The following is an 18,603-nucleotide window of genomic DNA, read 5'->3' on the forward strand; positions in this document are numbered from 1 at the left end:
AGGTATCTGGCATGGGTCTCACTGGGCTAGAATCAATCTGACAGCAGCGATGCATTCATTCTGGAAGCTCTGGGGGACAATCTCCTTGCCTTTTCCAGCTTCCAGAGGCCACCCATATTTCTTGTCTCATGGCTCTTTCTTCCACTTTAAAAGCCATCAAAGATGCATCTCTCTGCTCCCGCTTCTTTTGTCACATCTCTTTCTCTGACTTTTTTTTATGCCTCCCCCCTTCACTTTTAAGGACCCCCTGGTAGACTCCAGGATAATGTCCCATTTTAAGGTTCTTCACTTACATGTGCAAAATCCCTTTTGCCAGATAAGGTAACATATTCACAAACTCTGGGGATTAGCACGTTTGCCTAATGGGTGAGGGCACTAGTTTTTCTACCATAAAAGCTTATGTTTAAAATCTCATTCTTGATCACTACTTCCTCTCTCATACCCTGATTCTACAATCCTTTGAGCCCCGTGGGACCTTCACTTCATCGAGTCCACCACTTTTTTCACTGTCCCTCGTGTCCTCAATATCCTATGTTCCCTCCTTCTCAAACTAAATTCCCTGGGTCATCATTACATTCCCATCTTTTGTTCATCCTCTATTCCCTTGGCCTCTTTTGTCACCCTCACTTGGCAGAACCCCAACTTTGGTGACTCCAGCTCTCCCCTTAATTCATTTTTATTCATGTGTAGCTGAAAATGGCTGGAGAACAACACAGCCTCACTGACCAGTCTTTTATTAAAGTCTCCTACAGACTTCAAATGGGCCCTTAATGCCGCTTGATAATGACATGCTACTTTCCTAGTCTGTTTTCCTACTTTCCTAGATTATTTCATGCCTCCTCCTGTCTTGTGAAACCTTTTACGTCTACTTCTCCATCCCCGCTCCTGGCTCACGTTGATTCTTTCTTCACTGAGAAATGCCAAGTAAGCAGAAGAGGGCTCTGAAGGTTCCCATGTCTCTCTCCACAGGTCAGTTTCTGTGTCCTCACACTCTGCTTTCCTTCTCATGGATCTTCGGACTGAATCCAGGCATTTGTGATCTTCCATGCAAAAACGAATCTTTATTTCCATTAACTTTTAACTTAAATTTAGCATTTCCTTCAGCTATGATGCAGGTAGCAAACCACAGCAAACCTGTACAATAGCATTAACAATACCTATGCTTCTGTCACTGGTAGACATCATAAATGCATATATTTATATCGTGAAACAGTTTTCATAGATATCTCATAATGTTGTACACACATGTATTCCTACTTTGAAATTATGATAGTTACTAGGCCCACTGCTAGATCTTACTATTTATAACATTAATAAAGAAGCATATATATTAGAATATCACAGATTCAGTTTTTAAAGTGATTTGAGTTTCAATAAAATTAATTTTCTTTGTACTCCGATGCATTTTATGCATTTGAAAACATGATTCTGAGGTTTCATTATTAAAGAGGTCATGGCATACAAAAAAAAAATTAAGAACCCCTTCTTTAAAGGGACTGTCCTTGCTCCTATCCAACTAAAGCCAGTCCCTCTACTTGTGCACTAGATCCTGTCTCTTCTCACCCACTGTGCAAGATGTCTTCCTTTTGCTCCTCCAGATCTGTATTCCACCTTCTCCTTGCTCTGGGCTCTGGAGCTGATCTCTGTGGACAGCATCAACCAGGTTTATTTGTATTCTGACTTCTGCTTGAACGCAGAAAAGGGCAGGCACCATCAGGACATAGAAATGTGGCAGGAGGGAGAAGCTGGGCTATTCAGCCACAGTCCCTTCCCACAGCCTTGGGTTGGCAGAAGCTCTTTTCCAACTTCTGTTTACAACCCTTTTCTAGCACTAATGCTCCTTCTCTGGATTCAGATAACTGTCCCTGATTTTCCTCCTCAGGGGGGACCTCCATCTGTGGTGAACACCCAGTGACTCATCATTCCTCCGGAGCTTCCTATAAGTCAACCCAAGCCTCTGTAATAATCTCTTCAGTCTCCCTCTTTTGAATGTGCCAGCTACTTCCTGCCAGGACCCTGAGTACTACGCGGACTCAAGGAGATCACTCCAGCATCTCTCCCTTCTCTTAAGCTTATTCCCAGTAAGAAAGCCTTCTTTCAACTCTGTTCCCCTGACAGCTACCACTTCCTTTATAGCCAGACTCACTATCTCCAATCCTCTCCTCTAGAACATTCTTCAATAACCTCCAACTGGGCCTTTGCCTCCTTCCCATTGGGATTGCTCATCAAAGTCACCAACAATCTTCATGTTGCTAGAGTCAATGGTCATCCTCAGTACTCATTTGTAGGTCTACTGGCAGTATTGAACACAGTAGATCATGTCCTCCAACTTGATACATTTTCCACTTGGCTTTTAGGGCTCCAAAGGATTATCCTCTTAATTCGCCCTTTGCTCCTTCTCAGTCTTTTCTCTGTTTATCTTCCTCTTCCAGGGATTAGTTCTTAGCATTTTAAAAAAAATCTATACTTATTCCATTAGTAATTTAATAAACAACACTCTATTTCTAACATATAGTTTACTAACTTATCATGTTTATTAGTTATTGTCTCTCCCCCCACCAGAACATAAGTTCCCCAAACCTAGGGATATTTGTTCATTTGGTTCTTGGGTGTTGTTTCCCAAGTGTCCAAAACAGTGCCTGGCATATACATTTTTGTTAAATTTAATTGATAGTGACTATTACACCTCATGTATAGAGTAGCAACTATGACTTTCTAAAAAAGCAAAGCCATAAAGCAACAAGAATAAAATATAAATGAATAAATATCTAAACTTTGAGGAAGACAGTGAGGGTGTAAAATGGAATCACTATGGTGAAGCTGCTAAATTATTAAAATAAAGTAGGCTGAGGAATGAATGAAGTAACAATCCTATTATTGCCTTAACTAGTCTGGGGACTTAAACTTCTGAACTTTCCAGGCCGCATCAGTGCTTGGATGCACATCAGGTCATTGTGCATTAATGCCTGGACATACATCAAACCCTCAGGTGACCGTCTGAATGACCTCAAGAAGAAACTGTTCCATCATCCAGACCACTGGACATCTGAAGATTACCATTGCTGATATAAGAAACGTCCGGACCTGTGGAGAAGTTTTGTTAAGTTTATCTGAGAGCCAAAGTGACAAAAATTGCCAGGAAGCAAAATCTCAATGGATTGAGAAAATGCTTTGGAGAATGGCAGTTTTGCAGCTTTTTTTAATACAGTAGAATCAAAGGAGGACATATAAGGGGGTTACATGAAATCTGTTGGTGGTAGATTAGGGAGGCGGGAGAAAGCAAACCCAGGAAATCTCTGAGACTGGATAAAGAATAAAATAGAGAGACACATGCTACTTTAAATAGTTAACAATTAACCTTTACGGCCCGTGCAGATGGCGTGTGGGAGAACAAGAAAGCAATGAGGGGTTCTGTGGTCTCTGCTCTCGTGCAGTCAGTGTACCCTGAGGGGTCTGGAAAAAGGGGATTACTCTGACATCCCAAGGGTATGTTATTTTAGCTGCAAAAAGACAATAGACAGGCTCAGTTAAGGTAAAGTTTTACCTTTGTCAAGGAAGCTACGGGCCTAGATATGACTACCCTCCATGACAAGCCTTTAGTTAGGAATTTTTATGTTCAGATCATCTTAGGTGGTTGCTTTTTGATTCTGAATTTGTAGGGCCAGCCATGCAGGCCTCCCCAGAGCTTGTCAGGTTTAGTTTGTGGCCCCTTTTTGTCTACATTATATTGGGCCAATCCTAAGAATGCAGGACTAATTCTTCTCAAAATGTCCTTTTTGTTCCCGGCCGGGCGTGGCTCAGCAGTTGAGCATAGACCTGGGATCCAGAAGATCGCAGTTTGATTCCCGGTCAGGGCTTGATCCCCAGTTGGGGGCATGCAGGGGGCTGCTGGTCAGTGTCTTATCACTGATGTTTGTCTCTCTCTTTCCCTCTCCCTTCCTCTCTGAAATCAATAGAAATGTATATTTTTTAAAAGTGTCTTTTTTACTATAAGAACCAACCCTCAGCTTTCCTTTCTCCTTCAGAACACATCTAGGTTTTGTTTAGCTGTGTTTCCAGTTTGCAAACTCTTAAGATCCTTGAATAAATCTCTGCCATTTATTTTTTAGCAAGCTTCTTGACTCTTCCCGAGTTCATTCAAGAATTTGTAATGGGAATATTCATCCTAATCATAAAGATAAGGAACTGCAGCAATAAGTGTGACAGCAAATAAAGTTTAATTTAACTCTCAGTACATTGAAAACATTGTAAAAAAATCAAACTTCAAGCAAAATTAAATTGCAACATGTATGATAGACAAGAAATCTTATATAATGATTTCTTATAAATCAGTGAGAGAAAAGATGATACAGGTTAAAAAAATGTGTGAAAAGGAAAGAAAAATAATTCCCAGAAGAAATAAAACTGGACAAAGAGTATATAAACCAACCATCAATCACACTGCACATTCAAACCACAATGTTATGTCATTTTTGCTTGTCAAAAAAGAAAACTACATTTTAATTAATCTCTGACCCAGTAATTCCACTTCTTGGACCCTACCCCAAATAATTAGAGAGCTGTACAAATGCACATGGTTAAGGATGTTTATTGAAGTAACATTTATGAAGACAACCTAGAATTCCCACAATAGAGACAGGCTTAAATAAAGTATGGCACCATCATACCACAAAACATTTTACAGCTGTTCAAAATCATGTTTTTGCGTAATATTCAATATTACGGAAAAATGCTTAAGCCATATAGTTCATGGTTTTTAAAAAAAGATATAAGACATGGAACAGAATTTTAAATTTCAAATACGAATACACATAGAAACATATATACAGATACCACAAGTCAAAAAAATGACAAAAAGAAAAATATATAAATGTTAACACCTGGTATTTCCCTGCAATGGGATTATGAGAGATATTATTTTCTCATTTAAAGTTTTCTGTATTTTCCAATTTTCTCAAAATTATCACTGTTGCGTTTACATTTAGAAAGGTAATAAATAAATGTTAATAACAATAATAATAATATAAAAGTGAGATCCAAGGGGTTCCAAAAGATACAAACATAAATACTAAATGTCCTTTTTCGTTTTATAAATGGCTAAATCTTCCAGGTAAAATGTTTTTATTTCCAGTAGAAGTAGCACTTGAGTTTTTGGCTTGACTGGATTTTGATTGAGGATCCACTGCAACATATTTGATTTGGAAACCTCCTGCAGTCACAGAAGCATCACTTATAAACTTTAAGGTCATGACATTTCCTGGGGAGAAGGGGGAGCAAAAGAAAAAAGATGTTACTCTCCTTCAGTTTAGCTGACAAAAACGGCAAGTTTCAGGGCTTCCTTCCGACTCTCCCACTCGCTCCCTTTAAAAATAGAATTCTTATCTCTCAACTGCCTCCTACAGCTCATATGATGTCTTCTTTTAACTTTCTGTTAACATAAAACATGTCCTCAAGAAAAGAATTGAGATAAACAAAGGGCTTAGTAGTTTACTGTTCCTAGGGAGATTGTAACAGAGTAATGAATTAGTAAGTTTTAAGCGTTTTGTTATTCATTCAAGAATTAAACAAGTAGCTCCACCTCTTGTAATAACGAGAATAAATGAGAATCGTGGGTACTGCAAGGCAGGGTGTGGGAGTAATCGAGGCCGTAGTGTCTGAGCTTAAGGACTGCTGTTTTTAGCTGTATAAGTATTGTGATAATTTTATGACTTGGAGGAAAAACAGAGCATGCAAAATGGCAGATACTAATGCTGGTGATGAAAATATAAAGAAAAAATGGTGTCTAAGAAAATAAAGCTTCTTAGCCAGGAAATAGCAGTTTGGGTTAATAGTGGTGGTATTGCTTAATAAGATAAATTTAAGCTACTATAAGGACATTTCTTGAGGTACATTTCGTGGAACAAAATCACATAAAATAATCTGCATGAGGAAAAAGATTTGGAAAACATTGCCTACCACAGCTAGTCTTTTGAGAGATACTATGGATAATTAACATATTAAAAGGTCTCTGATATCTTCCAATAAAGAAACCTGTTTAACATTTTTTAACCCGATGTTACCCAAATTTCCTTGACCTTAGAGCCCTTTCTCATGCAACACCTCTTGAAAACATTTCACAGTACTGTGCTCTTATAACTCTCTGGGAAATGCTATACTAAGGCAATCATACAATAAATAAGATGTAAAAGTTTTGCAGTGACAGAGTTATTTTTAACAACTTTATAAATTACTTCAATCCTTTATCAATGAAAATTTTGGCCTTTTATTACATTTTATGGAAATCAGAAGCCACAACAGTGTTCAGGGGTTTGCGGATTCAAGACTATCTTAGACTGTATTTCCTACAAATAGCAGAAGACTACACATTTTCAGTGCAAGGTGTTGGCATAAATCTTTCTTTAGGTGTAAATAAATAGTTTGAATTTTACAAGCCAGCAAGCTGCATCACTCCACAGTTCTCTCAACTTTAAAAAGTAAATAGTAATGATCACTGGGTCCTTCACTTTCAATCACACTGTGAGAAAACAAATCATAGTTTTGCTCCTTAATTTAGAGCCATTACCTGTACTGATGATGTCTTCTGGAAGCTCATCTCCACAGTATCTGAAAGGGAATTTTTTAAAAAGAGAGGTCACATGAATGAACACTATACAGCTAGTGTAAGTAACTTTTACTGGTAACTAAAGTGCTTTATTTTCCCTAAGTAATGGCTTATTTTCCCACCATTTTATGATGTTTTATTGTTTTTTTTAAATTTGAATTTGTAAGGGGTAAGAGGGTAAAACATTGTTTGAAGTAATCTTCTCAAACTATTAATGAGATTCTTAAGAACGGATATGTGGCATTTCTACTCTGTCTACCAATAAAACTATTTGTGTAGTAGACAATTGGAATCTTTTTGGAAAAATTTAAAATTTGTTTCTGATTAATCTCAGAAAGTTTTCTTCACAGTTGAAGGACAATGAGTGTATAGTTGGTGGTATTATGGTTTGAATTCTAGAGTAGACAGATTTAAAGGTGGAAAAATTACATTGGACCTTATAGATATGAGAGTTCGAGTTTCATATGAATCATGCCTTGAAAGGAACTTCCTTGCACATTATATAAAAGTTAAGGGTTCTGTCAATTTCTAAAAGTGTAATTTATTCCAGGGGGAGGGGGGAGTCTATTAAAAAGGTAAATTACACAATATAAATTTATAGCATGTTGAAAACCTTTAAAAATAGTATGTTTTTAACCTAGGGGTGTAATTGATTTCTGAAACTAGGTTTAAAATAAAAACATCATCCTAATTCCCAAGGTAGGAGGTACATTCTTTCAAAAAATACTTTGTTCTTAATTCTCCAACCCACTTTATGTCTTTTGCAAACTACTTTAAAACTACTTGAATTTTTTTCTATAGCAGTAGTCCCAACCAAGGAACAAAACAAAGCAAAGCAAAAAATTTCCCTCCAAAAATTGTTGTTTACTTATGCAAGAAATGCCTTTGTTTTCCTTTGCATTTAATTACACATTTCAAAGTCAACATAGAAACTACTGAGTCTGTCATTTTTAATTGTCCCCAATACCATATCTTTTTATTAAATTACTGTCATGGATAATGGAGTATTGATAACTGATATTCTATTGACAATGGGTAGTCTAAAATACACATTATTAAAATGGTGACCTGAATATATAAAACACCTAATTGCACACTCTTTTAATTGTAATATTTTGTAAGGCTCTCAAAATTTAAACGATGTTAAAGATTTAGAGTGAGAACACAAATATATGTCCCAGCATGTTGCAAACCAAGGGAGAAATATTGAGGAAAGGCGCACTTGTTTTTTATGGCAAAAAAAGTTATTTTTAAGAAGCTACCTACCTATTATAGGTTTAGCTAAATTGTATGAAAGCGGGGGCTATGCTTTGTTTACTTACCTTATACCCATAATACTTGGCCTAATGCTTTGTACACAGAAGAAAGGCACCAATTGCTGAATTTATAATTATTTTTAGAGGTTGACAGAAATTAGAACACTTAAAAATCCCAACAAATTTCCCATCTCACATCTTTCTTCTTCCTGTTGTTAGTCAATCTTGAGGTCTTTATAAATAGACTGTTACAAATAATCAAATAATCAAAAGTCAACTATCAGTATTTTAATAATAAGTAGCAGCTGACTTTGGCTTAACATACTAAAAGAAAATCTTTGTTAAAAAAGGATATGGTGCCCAGCTGGCATGGCCCAGTAGTTGAGTGCAGACCCATGAACCAGGAGGGCATGGTTTGATTCTCCATCAGGGCCCATGTCCCAGCTTGGGGCTCGGTCCCCAGTTGGGGGCTTGCAGGAGCCGATCAATGACTCTCTCTCATTATTGATGTTTCTACCCCTCTCTCCCTCTCCCTTCCTCTCTCTGAAATCAATAAACACGTATTTTAAAGAAGAGAAGAATGTGTTGTTGTAGGAGTGTAGAAACCCTGGAAAATCAATATTGTAGGGACAGTTGGGGTGAAAATTAAAGAAACATTGAACACAATATCAAATGTTCCTTTAGCTTCCTGTGTGGGGAAACAACACGTACCTTCCCACAAAGCCGTGGATATCATCGTAACTGTCATATATTTCAACGTAGTCGGCCAAGCAAGCTGTGTCATCTTCAAGGTCAAAGTCCAGAAAACTCAGGTGAATGCGTTGACCATACTTGAGTCTAATGTGCCAGTAGCAGATCTGGTTATCATCATATTCATTCGGGAAGCCTGGAGATTTAAAAATCCTCTTTGGGTCTGTAAAGACACCACCACATTCTTTTGCTGAAATGGAAAAGAAAAAAAAAAAGATAAGAAAGCATTAGAAAAAAAAATTATTCCTGCTTTAAAATGATATTCATGTCTTAGTGTTCATCTATTTATTACTCTTTATGAAAAAGTAAAGAAAATCTTAATATACAGCATCTATAGTATATAATGCATTTTTGTAGCTAAAGAATAAATGTATTTTTCATCAATAGTTGCTCAGTTCTTAAAAATAAACAGACATTTGTGAGTTAAAAAAATAAAATAGCAATAAAAGTAGTTATTTAATTAATTGTGCTCCTGGTTACATTTTTTGCTTCTTTTTATCTTTTGAAGCATAGAATACACAAATCTTATGTGTACACTTCCATATGTTTTGACAAAAACGTATATTCATGTTACCAACAGCCCAGTCAAGGTGGCAGGGATGTTTTTGTCCTGTGGTGTCACCACCGTGTCTTCAGGTACTTGAAAATATTTAGAATAATGAATCCAGTAAATTCTGTTTGGAAAATCATTATAGAATTTCAGGTGTACATGAGATCTTGAGGGTCATTCTAATCCAGCTAAAGGAATAATTTATAACTTTTCTATATTCTTTTTACTGGATTTAAGCTAAGACCTTAATCCTATTTGAGGATTTGATCAAGATATTTATGTTTGTTTGTTTTTAAGTCATTTTTCATTTTATAAACTTATGTTGTCACATGATCTGTCATAAGAACAACCTCTTCCAGAAGTAATGACTTGCAGTAGGACCTAGAGGGAAAGCTATGGAGGGGCCCTGATTAATTTTAATTCCATATCCAGTAAGTGTCTAGTGTCTCGAAAAACAAAACAAAATCTGAAAGCTCACAAAGAACCTAAGTTTTTGTTAGAATTCTTACTGCCATAGAAGTTAAGGAAGCATATCTCCAGGGCAGAACAGGATCTTAGAAAGGCTGGGGAGTGACAGAAGAAGGTGAGAGACCTAGTCCGAGTGCTCTGTGACCACCCTATCCCTATTTCTTCATGGGTAAAATAAATATAATCATGCCTCTCCTATTACTTCCTTCACAGGATTTTTCTGAGGATAAACTTAAGGATATTAAGCTAACTTAAGGATATTATACAAAATGTAAGCTATTCTTATTGTATTATTAAAATTTATACAATACATAGTTTGTATGTGCACATACAAATGTACAGTGACCGCTTTTGGAGCGACTTGTCTGTCCCATAGTGTCCTTTCTTTGTGTATATATCATTAGATTAGGATAAAAATTCAAATACTGAGCTACGTGAATGTCTATTCAGCTATATCTATTGAACTGTATATTTTATGTTGCGTATAGTTACTGCCTCATCTCTTTTTATTTAGAAAAGGCCAGATTCTCAAAGTTGACCAGGCCCCTGTGGACGGTTAATTGGTTTAAAAGTGCTCCTATGACAAGCTGCCAACGTCGTGTCAAGCATTCAAAACCTGAGTGAGCAAGTTTACTTCTAAACATTTCGTAAGGACCCTGTTCTTATTCAATCAGCTCTAATTTGGTGATACTGAGCAATTAGTAACAATTACTTTATTTTTTCTGATTCTTATGATTTTTAGCATTCCAATTATTTTTCAAGGAGCTGTTCTCCCAATGCTAGTTGAGGCGGCCCTCGTTTGTCTCTGGTTAACCACATACTAAATGATCAACATGTCACTGAGTTCGCAAGGAAGCTGAGAACTGAGTAAGACCAAGTTTTTCAGGACTCTATACACGTATTTACAGAATAAAAAATATTCAGCTTCAATGAGGAATAAAAGAAGCTGATAAAAATTTGTAATTAAAGTAATATTCTTACAAAAGGGCAATGAAATACTATAAGAACCTTTCCATGAACACTTCATCTCCCCTAGACTTTGACCTATGAAAATAATGGAATAGATGCTCAGAGATTCTCAAGGTTACCAAGCAAAAGAAGAATCAGAGAATATATTTGGAAATAAAAGTTACTCTTGAGAGCTAAAAGAGAGTGGCCTGTTTAAATACATTGAAGAAAAAGGAAGAGAGGAGGAGAGAGAGGAAGGAAAAGAAGATCTATTAATTATAAACAACGACTAAATGTAGGACTAAATATAGCATAGTATTGGATAGGCTTAAAGTATGGCAAAGGGATTTGGAAGTTATAGTCCTATATAAATGCACTATATTTATTCATTTTTGGTCTCAAGTGGGAATAGGTGATAGCTGTAGGTAAAATTCTTTTCTACTTGAAATACACATTATATTGAGATATAAGTTAGTTACAAGCATGAGAAACTGTTTTCCAGTGGTTAATATCATTAAATAATAAATTCTACAATAATATGCTAGACCTTCATTATAATTCTCCTACCATGTTATGGACGTTCTTATAAGATGGATCCAAATGGGATACCACCTGAGGATGTTTATGATCATAAATGCAGGAAAGACATTGTAACACATTTTAACATTTTGTAATATTATCCTGGAGGAAACACATCCAAAAAGAATAGTCTATCTTTTTATCCAAGAATATGAACAAAGAGTAACTCTTTATAGTAATTATAATGAGTTAATTTTCTCTTTAAAGTTTTCCTAGCTATTATCCACCATGGAATAAGAATTAGAATTAAAAATACTGTACAATAATAACTAGTACATAATTATTGAATAGGCCACATAGTGAGAGTTGCTTAGTTTGGGAGTTTAAGAATTTAGGCACAAAAATAAATTAAAGAGTTGTTTATTCTGTCTCCTTTTCCTCATTCTATCAAAGGGATAATTTCGAACAGTTAACATTTGGTAATATCATCTTATTGTTTTAGTTAATTAACTGTGACAAGTTCATAATCTTTTTTTCCCCCCTTTTGTGGTCAGGAAGTTCCATGGCACAGAAAAGACCTAAATTCGCAGTTCTACCTGACTACTAATTATAGGCTGTCTAATTTGGGGTAAGTTATTTAAGCTCTTAACTCTTAGTTTCCTGATTCTAAAATGGGTATAACAAAAGCTCCTTGTAGGGTGGTGAATACTGAGTGACAGTGTAGATTAAGGAACAAAAATTATTGACACAGCACAAGCACCCTATGAATAGTAATTATCATCACTAAATTGCTTAATCTCTGGAAGAAGAAGCTCTTTCATTTTAACAACCTCTTAGTAATATGTAACTGATTTTGCAAAGTATAAAATTATTATTTTTAACAAACCATGTGGGTTGTAGCAATAGGCATCCCATCTTTCGCTCCTATTAAGGCGGACTCCGTAGTCAATAATTCCAGTTTTTCCATAGCCGCAGTTGGGCCCTGGCTTCACAATGGGGTATCCAACTCTGCCCTTGGCCATCCACCCAGCAGCACACACATGAAATCCTGCAAGAGAATGCAAGGGCTTTACACTTAACTGGGAAACTCCCTCAGCTGAGAAAAAGTCATCTTTACAAAGATGGCCCTTTCCAACACTGACAGTTTCTTAGCTACCCAAATTCAGTTCGTGCAAAAGAAGGAAAACTGTTTTCTTAAAAAAATGAAACAAAATTGGCACACATATAAAATATAACATCTGACTTTTATTAGAAGATGACATCGTACTTTAAAAAAAAAAAAAAAAAGATGCAGGAGAACTAGAAATCATAAAACCATGTATAGGAAAACAACCCATGTTCAGAGATGGCTTATCACCAATGACGGACATAGTGCAATGAGATAATTTCTGAAAGTACCATCGATCCTGAAAATTTTTTTCAAGTGATAATTTCATTAATTTCTATTTCAGGATTAATCAAGATATTGCTAACATTTTTAAAAATTTGAAGAGGGATAAAAGCACTCATAAATTTCAAACAAAGCCTCAGCCCTGGTTTTCTTGCTCAGCTTCAGAGGCTGCTTAAATATTTACCAATGCCATCCAAGAACAAGCTTACTTGAAGTCCAGGGTGACTAGTAATGGCTCTGGCTTTTATATCCATCATTCCAGTTACTGTCACACTCAGTCCTGTGGGAATAGACTGAGCAGTTATCTGGGGAGACTTTAGGGCATTTTGGAGAACACCTGTATTTTTGCCAGCATAAGCTTTTCCAGGTACTTTCCTATCAGCAAAGGGGTTTCTTTAATGGAGAGCTCCAAGTCGGGATGGTCTTTTGGATTCTCCTGAAAGCCCAGGAGAGACGATATCAGTAAGACTCAACATAGTAACATCATTTAACAGCTGAGGAAGCCCATATTCAGAAGTCAAGAAGAGAAAAACAATATTAAAATGAATAGCAATGGCTTTAAATTTATGAGGAATTTAAATGATATGGAGACAATGTCTTCACTTTCGTTTGATTTTTATTAATTAGCTCACAATGGGTTGTCATCTCCAATAAGCTGCTGGTACTAGGAACTTTCCACTAGCTAGCTCTAGGCAGAGAAGATAGGGGCTTAGAGAACAGTTAGCAGGGGTGCACAGAGAAGTCTTATTAAGGGGTTACAGGAAAGGTGCAGTATTTTTTCCCAAGGGTGAACAAGAAAGAAAGTCACTGTCAGATCAGTTACCAATTTTTCTGGCTGCCTCCAGTTGCTTGTAGGTGGCGAGGCGGCCGCCTTCGTATTCACACACGGCCTTTGCCTCTGCGTAGGTGAGCTTGTATTTGCCAGTCCGAGCTTCTCTGTGGTAGACGCCCGCTGCTTGTTCTGTGAATTCACAAAATGTTGTAAATGCTCTGCTTCCATTCTTGTGGAACAAGGGAAATTTTGTTCCTTAGCTGGAAGATTACATCAGCTATTGTTCCTGCCAAAGGGTTCCCTGGGTAGCTAAGTTTTCATTATTAGAAAGCTTTGGGGAAAAAATATGAATGAGGGGGATTTTAGGGGAACCTGGGGACCTAGACAAAAACTTGAAGCTAAATTGCATTTCTGAACTGACCGTCTGAAAGGGTTTTAGTACTACCTTGTATTTCTACACTACCAGAGGTGACCAAGTTTTGACATTTTTTTTTTTTTTTTTGGCTTTAAGTCATATAAAAACTTGGAAAGGTAACTAATAGGAGAAATAAGAAGGTGAAGGCAAAAGAGACCGTGAAATTTGATCCATTTTGTAGGCTCACAATGATGGAGGAAAATAAGCCAAATACCCATTCAAGGGAAATGACTAATGCAATATAATTGAGAACTTAGTAAACAAATCAAAGACTGAGGGTAAGCTTAAATGAATCCAAAGCAAACTAGATTCGAGCGCAGCAGAGAAAAACCTAGCCACTGGTTCCTAAGCTCTCTGTCTGTCTTGCCCTTTTTAGTTCACATTTGTTCCCAACATGTTTTCAGTAGTGTAAAATCGTTCATGAGTTGTGTCCCAGTAGATCACTCTTTGGATGGATTGTTTTGAGTTTGGAGTGCATTTTGCCATGGAAACGATGTGAAAAGATTCTCAGGAAAATGATCCTACCGTAGCTCTAATAGTTCTATGTAGACTGTCAGATTATGGTTCAGTCCTTGTACCCAGACCTGTGCAATCAGCCACCATCAAGACCATTTCCACTGAGAACACATATATCTTGTCACGCAGTGACAGGAAGCCAGCGGTATTAGAAATATTGTTCCTTGCACTCCTCCCCAGGCTGAAGCTGACACTGCCACGGTTCAATAGGAGATACTGCTTGGCATTTTCCGCGTTTTTTCCTGGACGCCAAGGGATCCTCTTATATATTATATGGTAAAGGCCCATTACTGAAGACCTTAGTCAATCTGATACTTATAGATCAGGGAACACAAGAGAACATGAAAGTCATTTTCCCCTTTGAAAATCACCTACCGTCTACTGCCCTTCATATGGTAAAACCTCATTAACTAAACTTTCAGTAGTTTCCAACCTGGTTGTTTTGAGTATATACCTTGAGGTACTTCGCTAGGTGCAACTTGGACACTAGTGGGCAATGCAAGTACAGACAGTCCGGTTTATGATGGTTCAACTTGTGATACCAGAGTTAAAAATCAATCAACCCTAGGGGTCCTCTATTTCAGCCTTCCCATTTTACCACTGTGGAACTGAGACCCAGGGTTTCAAGTGCCTTGCTCTTGATAGTTGCTAGCTGATTCCTGCCTTCTAATCCAACTCTCTTTCCTCCTTAAATACTTTCTCATACTATACTGACCTAACCAACTGTAAACAATTTGTGTTGGGATGACTGGTCAATAATTTGTCCCAGATTCAAGCAATGTGCAATTACCCCAAGCCTCAAATTTGCAGCATACTATTAACAAACAGTCGGGTTTGCTCCTCTCTATCTCTAGGACAGAACTTCTATTGTCCAGGTTTATGTTTTTGTAAAATATAAAGTCACTTAAAAACCTCCACAAAAACCCAACAGCAAACAGCATGATCAAATTACTTGATCATTAAAGAATTTTACAACATTTTGAAGTTCACCCACATGGGTTTAATTTTTATTAGCTTCATGACCATCTTTTTCATGTCTAACAAATATGTGTCTATTTCCTAAGTTTGATTGTGTGCAGTGAAAATAAACAGAGACTTGTTCATTCCTCTGGTAAATCCCAGACCCCATCTTGGCCAAAAGGATCTCACTGTTTAGCACGAATCTAGTTCACTGGCTCAAGCTGAAAAAAGAGGCGGTAAAGCCATGCATTGCAAATCAAGCTTCTTAATGAAATCCGCATGACTGCAGTTACTATTACCAGAGAGACATATGCTGAAATATTCTACAACTGTGTGCTGCTTAGCAAGCATAAATTCAGGATGTAGGTTAACTTTACTTTCTCTTTATTTCTTTATTTTATACAAGAATCTGTCAATTTTCTTTTTGAGAATTCAAAATATTTTCACTAACACTGTAATGAACATAAAGCAATATTAATTTGTATCAAGAAAATTAAAGCATTGTTTAGAATACCATAAGAGTATTTTGGGTTTTCAGTATTTGGCTCTTTTTGGTCTATTGTTTATATTCACAGTTAGGCCCATGTCATTCCTAACACTTAACAAAACAAAACAACAAAAGAAACTTTCCTTGTCTAACAAAAAGGGCAGAAAAGTTACATGGATAGCTCAAACAAAAGGAACCAAAGTGGTAAAAAAGCATTCAGAAATAAAAGCTTGTTTTCTTTTTTTTTTCTTTTTTCTGTATTACAAGCGGGTTTTGTCAAACTAGTCAAAAGATGTTTGGAAAAAGCAAGATATACATTACAGGTCAGAGTACATGGAGCAACGATTATCAAGTTATTGTACATTCCAACTTACCTGTTATGATTCTGTTACAGTTACCTGCTATAAAATCTGACTGCAAATGCATTGAAATAAAAACAAAATACTATATTGTTGTTTTTGTTAAAGAAACATTCCCCACTATACCACCACATCTGCTTTGAAACCTTTTGAATATGTTTTCATATGGAATATAAATATTAACTTCTATTTCCTACTGAACAATTTACTTTATAAAAAGCTATTTTTACATTTTAGAAGGCAAGAACACTATTTAAAAAATGGTATAGGCATTCTGAAAGCTATCTTTCCTAAGCATTTTGTTTGAAAACATCAGGCTTGAACAGAACAGAAAAATCTACTGTTTTGATTCACTTCTCCACGAATTCAAAGAAGTGACATTCTCAACAAGAAGTTCAATGAGCGCAGTTTCTTACCAAGCCATATGGAGTTATGAAAAATTCCGTTCTTGAATCCCCATCCGTGCGCCTCTTCCCACAGCAAGACAAATAAGTAAATTGGGATGATCATGTCTCAGTTGTAGAGAAGTAATAGCCTATTAGGGGCTCCTCAGGAAAAATTCTCAGAGCAGAGGCTGAAATGCAACTGAAACATCTGGTTTCCACATCTTTTTAAATGCTTTTTGCAACTGTGAGGTCAGCAAGTACTCTCCAATGGCATTTCCCGCTGTAGAGTTTCACAATTAACTCAGTGTCTGAAGCAAACCCTCTGACTCATTTGCATTGGCAACTACAACTAAGGATATAGTGACCATCTACATTTTAACATTCACTTACTCAGACAGGGGTTCATTAATGCTGCCTGTCACAGATACTTTTCTATTAGGAAGTTTGTGTAACTTGGTGCAGATTCAGCAGTGATTAAAAACAATAAAAAACTTCAGTAGGAATTTAAAGAAAAACCCTGAATGTCTTATTTGTAGTAAGTCAGCTATGGAGTATGGGGTTTGGGATGAAGCCCTAATCTTGAACTGGACACTGATAATGTTACTTCTGTTGTCCCTAAACATTGTCAAGCTTGTATAGAAAATTTAAAACAAAAAGTGTGCACAATTTGGCAAATCCTAAACTATCCCCAGTGATGTAGGATCTCCTTACCCTCTGCTTTTCTCCTGGGGTAGGGTCAGTTGCAGTTCTTGGTTTATCTCATACTTTCTTAGTACTTCCAGTGATATTGGAATTCTTTGGAAAAAAACAACTTTCTGGACACAGTCTGGCCTGAAGTAAGCCTTGAATCCCTTAGGCATTGAACATTGAAGGCTAGCTTTGGTCTCACCTCTCCTTGAAAAAGCAGTTGTGGGTACAGAATTTATTGGATGCTCACTGAAATATGCAGTTATTAGGGTTCAAAATCTCTATTTGGGCCCACAGCAAATGAGAGATGAGAGAACTGTATCCCAGCTCACTGATATGGTTAGAAAGTTTAAGTTTGGTGCAAGAGAGACATAGTCTAGACCAGGTGGGCGTGAATATGAAGAAGACAGGCATGGTCAGCAAGAACATGATGAATAGATAGTTGGAAGGAACAAACTGTGATATTATTGCTCTGGAAAGTAGAATTACACGAGTATTTTAAGTTTGTGGCTTAGGAAGTAAATATAACTTTACTTGCACAGGGCTACAGCAAAACCCTCCCGGCTTTGCCTGGTCACAATCTTTCACCATACCTTCTCTGCCTCTCTTCAAAGTACCAATTTCCTTAGTTTTCATTTATCAAAAATTACTCTCAGGAAAGGGTTGGAAGTTAATCTTTACTTAGGTCAAATAACTATCAACAGATACCCTTCATTGTTCATTTGCATTTAAAAAAAAAATCTTTATTGATTTCAAAGAGAGGAAGGGAGAGGGAGAGAGAGAGAGAGAGAAACATCTATGATGAGAGAGTCATTGACCGGCTGCCTCCTGCACACCCCCTGGTGGGGACTGAGCCCTCAACCTGGGCATGTGCCCTGACTGAGGCTCCAACCTCGATCTCCTGGGTCCTAGGACAATGCTCAACCACTGAGCTATACCTGGCCCAGCTGTTTATTTGCACTTTAATGAAGCTCCAGGTATAGCAGGTTGTGAATGTTCAACTTTAAAAAAAAAATGTTTTTAGCCCGGCCGGGTGTGGCTCAGCGGTTGACTATCGACCTAGGATCCAGGCGACGGGGGTTTGATTCCTAGTCAGGGCACATGCCCGCGTTGTGGGCTCGATCAATGACTCTCTCATCATTGATGTTTCTATCTCTCTCTCCCTCTCCTTTCCTCTCTCTGAAATCAATAAAGACATATTTAAAATATATATATGTTTTTAAAATTATTTTTTTAGACAGAGAGGAAGGGAGGAGATAGAAAGAAACACTGATGAGAGACTCTATAAGCTGCCTCCTGCATGCTCCCTACTTGGGATCAAGCCTGCAACCCTGGCATATGCCCTGACTGGGTATCGAACCAGTGACCTCTTGGTTCCTGGGTCAACGCTTAACCACTGAGTCACATAGCCCAGACTGTTCAACTTGTTTTAACAAGAAAATTTAATGATTGTTCTGATGGATTAACCCAATTCGGGGTGGAGGATGTCTTTTCCCGTTTCCCAGCTCCCCATACAGAGGACAAATATTTCCTCTTACT

The 18,603-nt window shown here is 37.1% G+C and overlaps 1 protein-coding gene across 1 annotated transcript; it reads right to left on the minus strand.

Moving 5' to 3' along the window:
• Positions 1-4,572: 4,572 nt before the first annotated feature.
• On the minus strand, positions 4,573-16,572 carry TNFAIP6 (TNF alpha induced protein 6). The gene is made up of 6 exons (XM_016205706.2): positions 16,408-16,572; positions 13,306-13,443; positions 11,979-12,140; positions 8,569-8,797; positions 6,563-6,603; positions 4,573-5,257 (listed from the first exon to the last, which is right to left on the minus strand). Exons 1-6 carry the CDS (start codon positions 16,499-16,501, stop codon positions 5,088-5,090), a joined length of 834 nt encoding a protein of 277 aa, XP_016061192.1. The 5' UTR covers positions 16,502-16,572; the 3' UTR covers positions 4,573-5,087.
• Between the last annotated feature and the right edge of the window lie 2,031 nt (positions 16,573-18,603).

Source organism: Miniopterus natalensis, chromosome 8 (genome assembly GCF_054644295.1).
Source record: "Miniopterus natalensis isolate mMinNat1 chromosome 8, mMinNat1.hap1, whole genome shotgun sequence".
NCBI classification, from domain to species: domain Eukaryota; kingdom Metazoa; phylum Chordata; class Mammalia; order Chiroptera; family Miniopteridae; genus Miniopterus; species Miniopterus natalensis.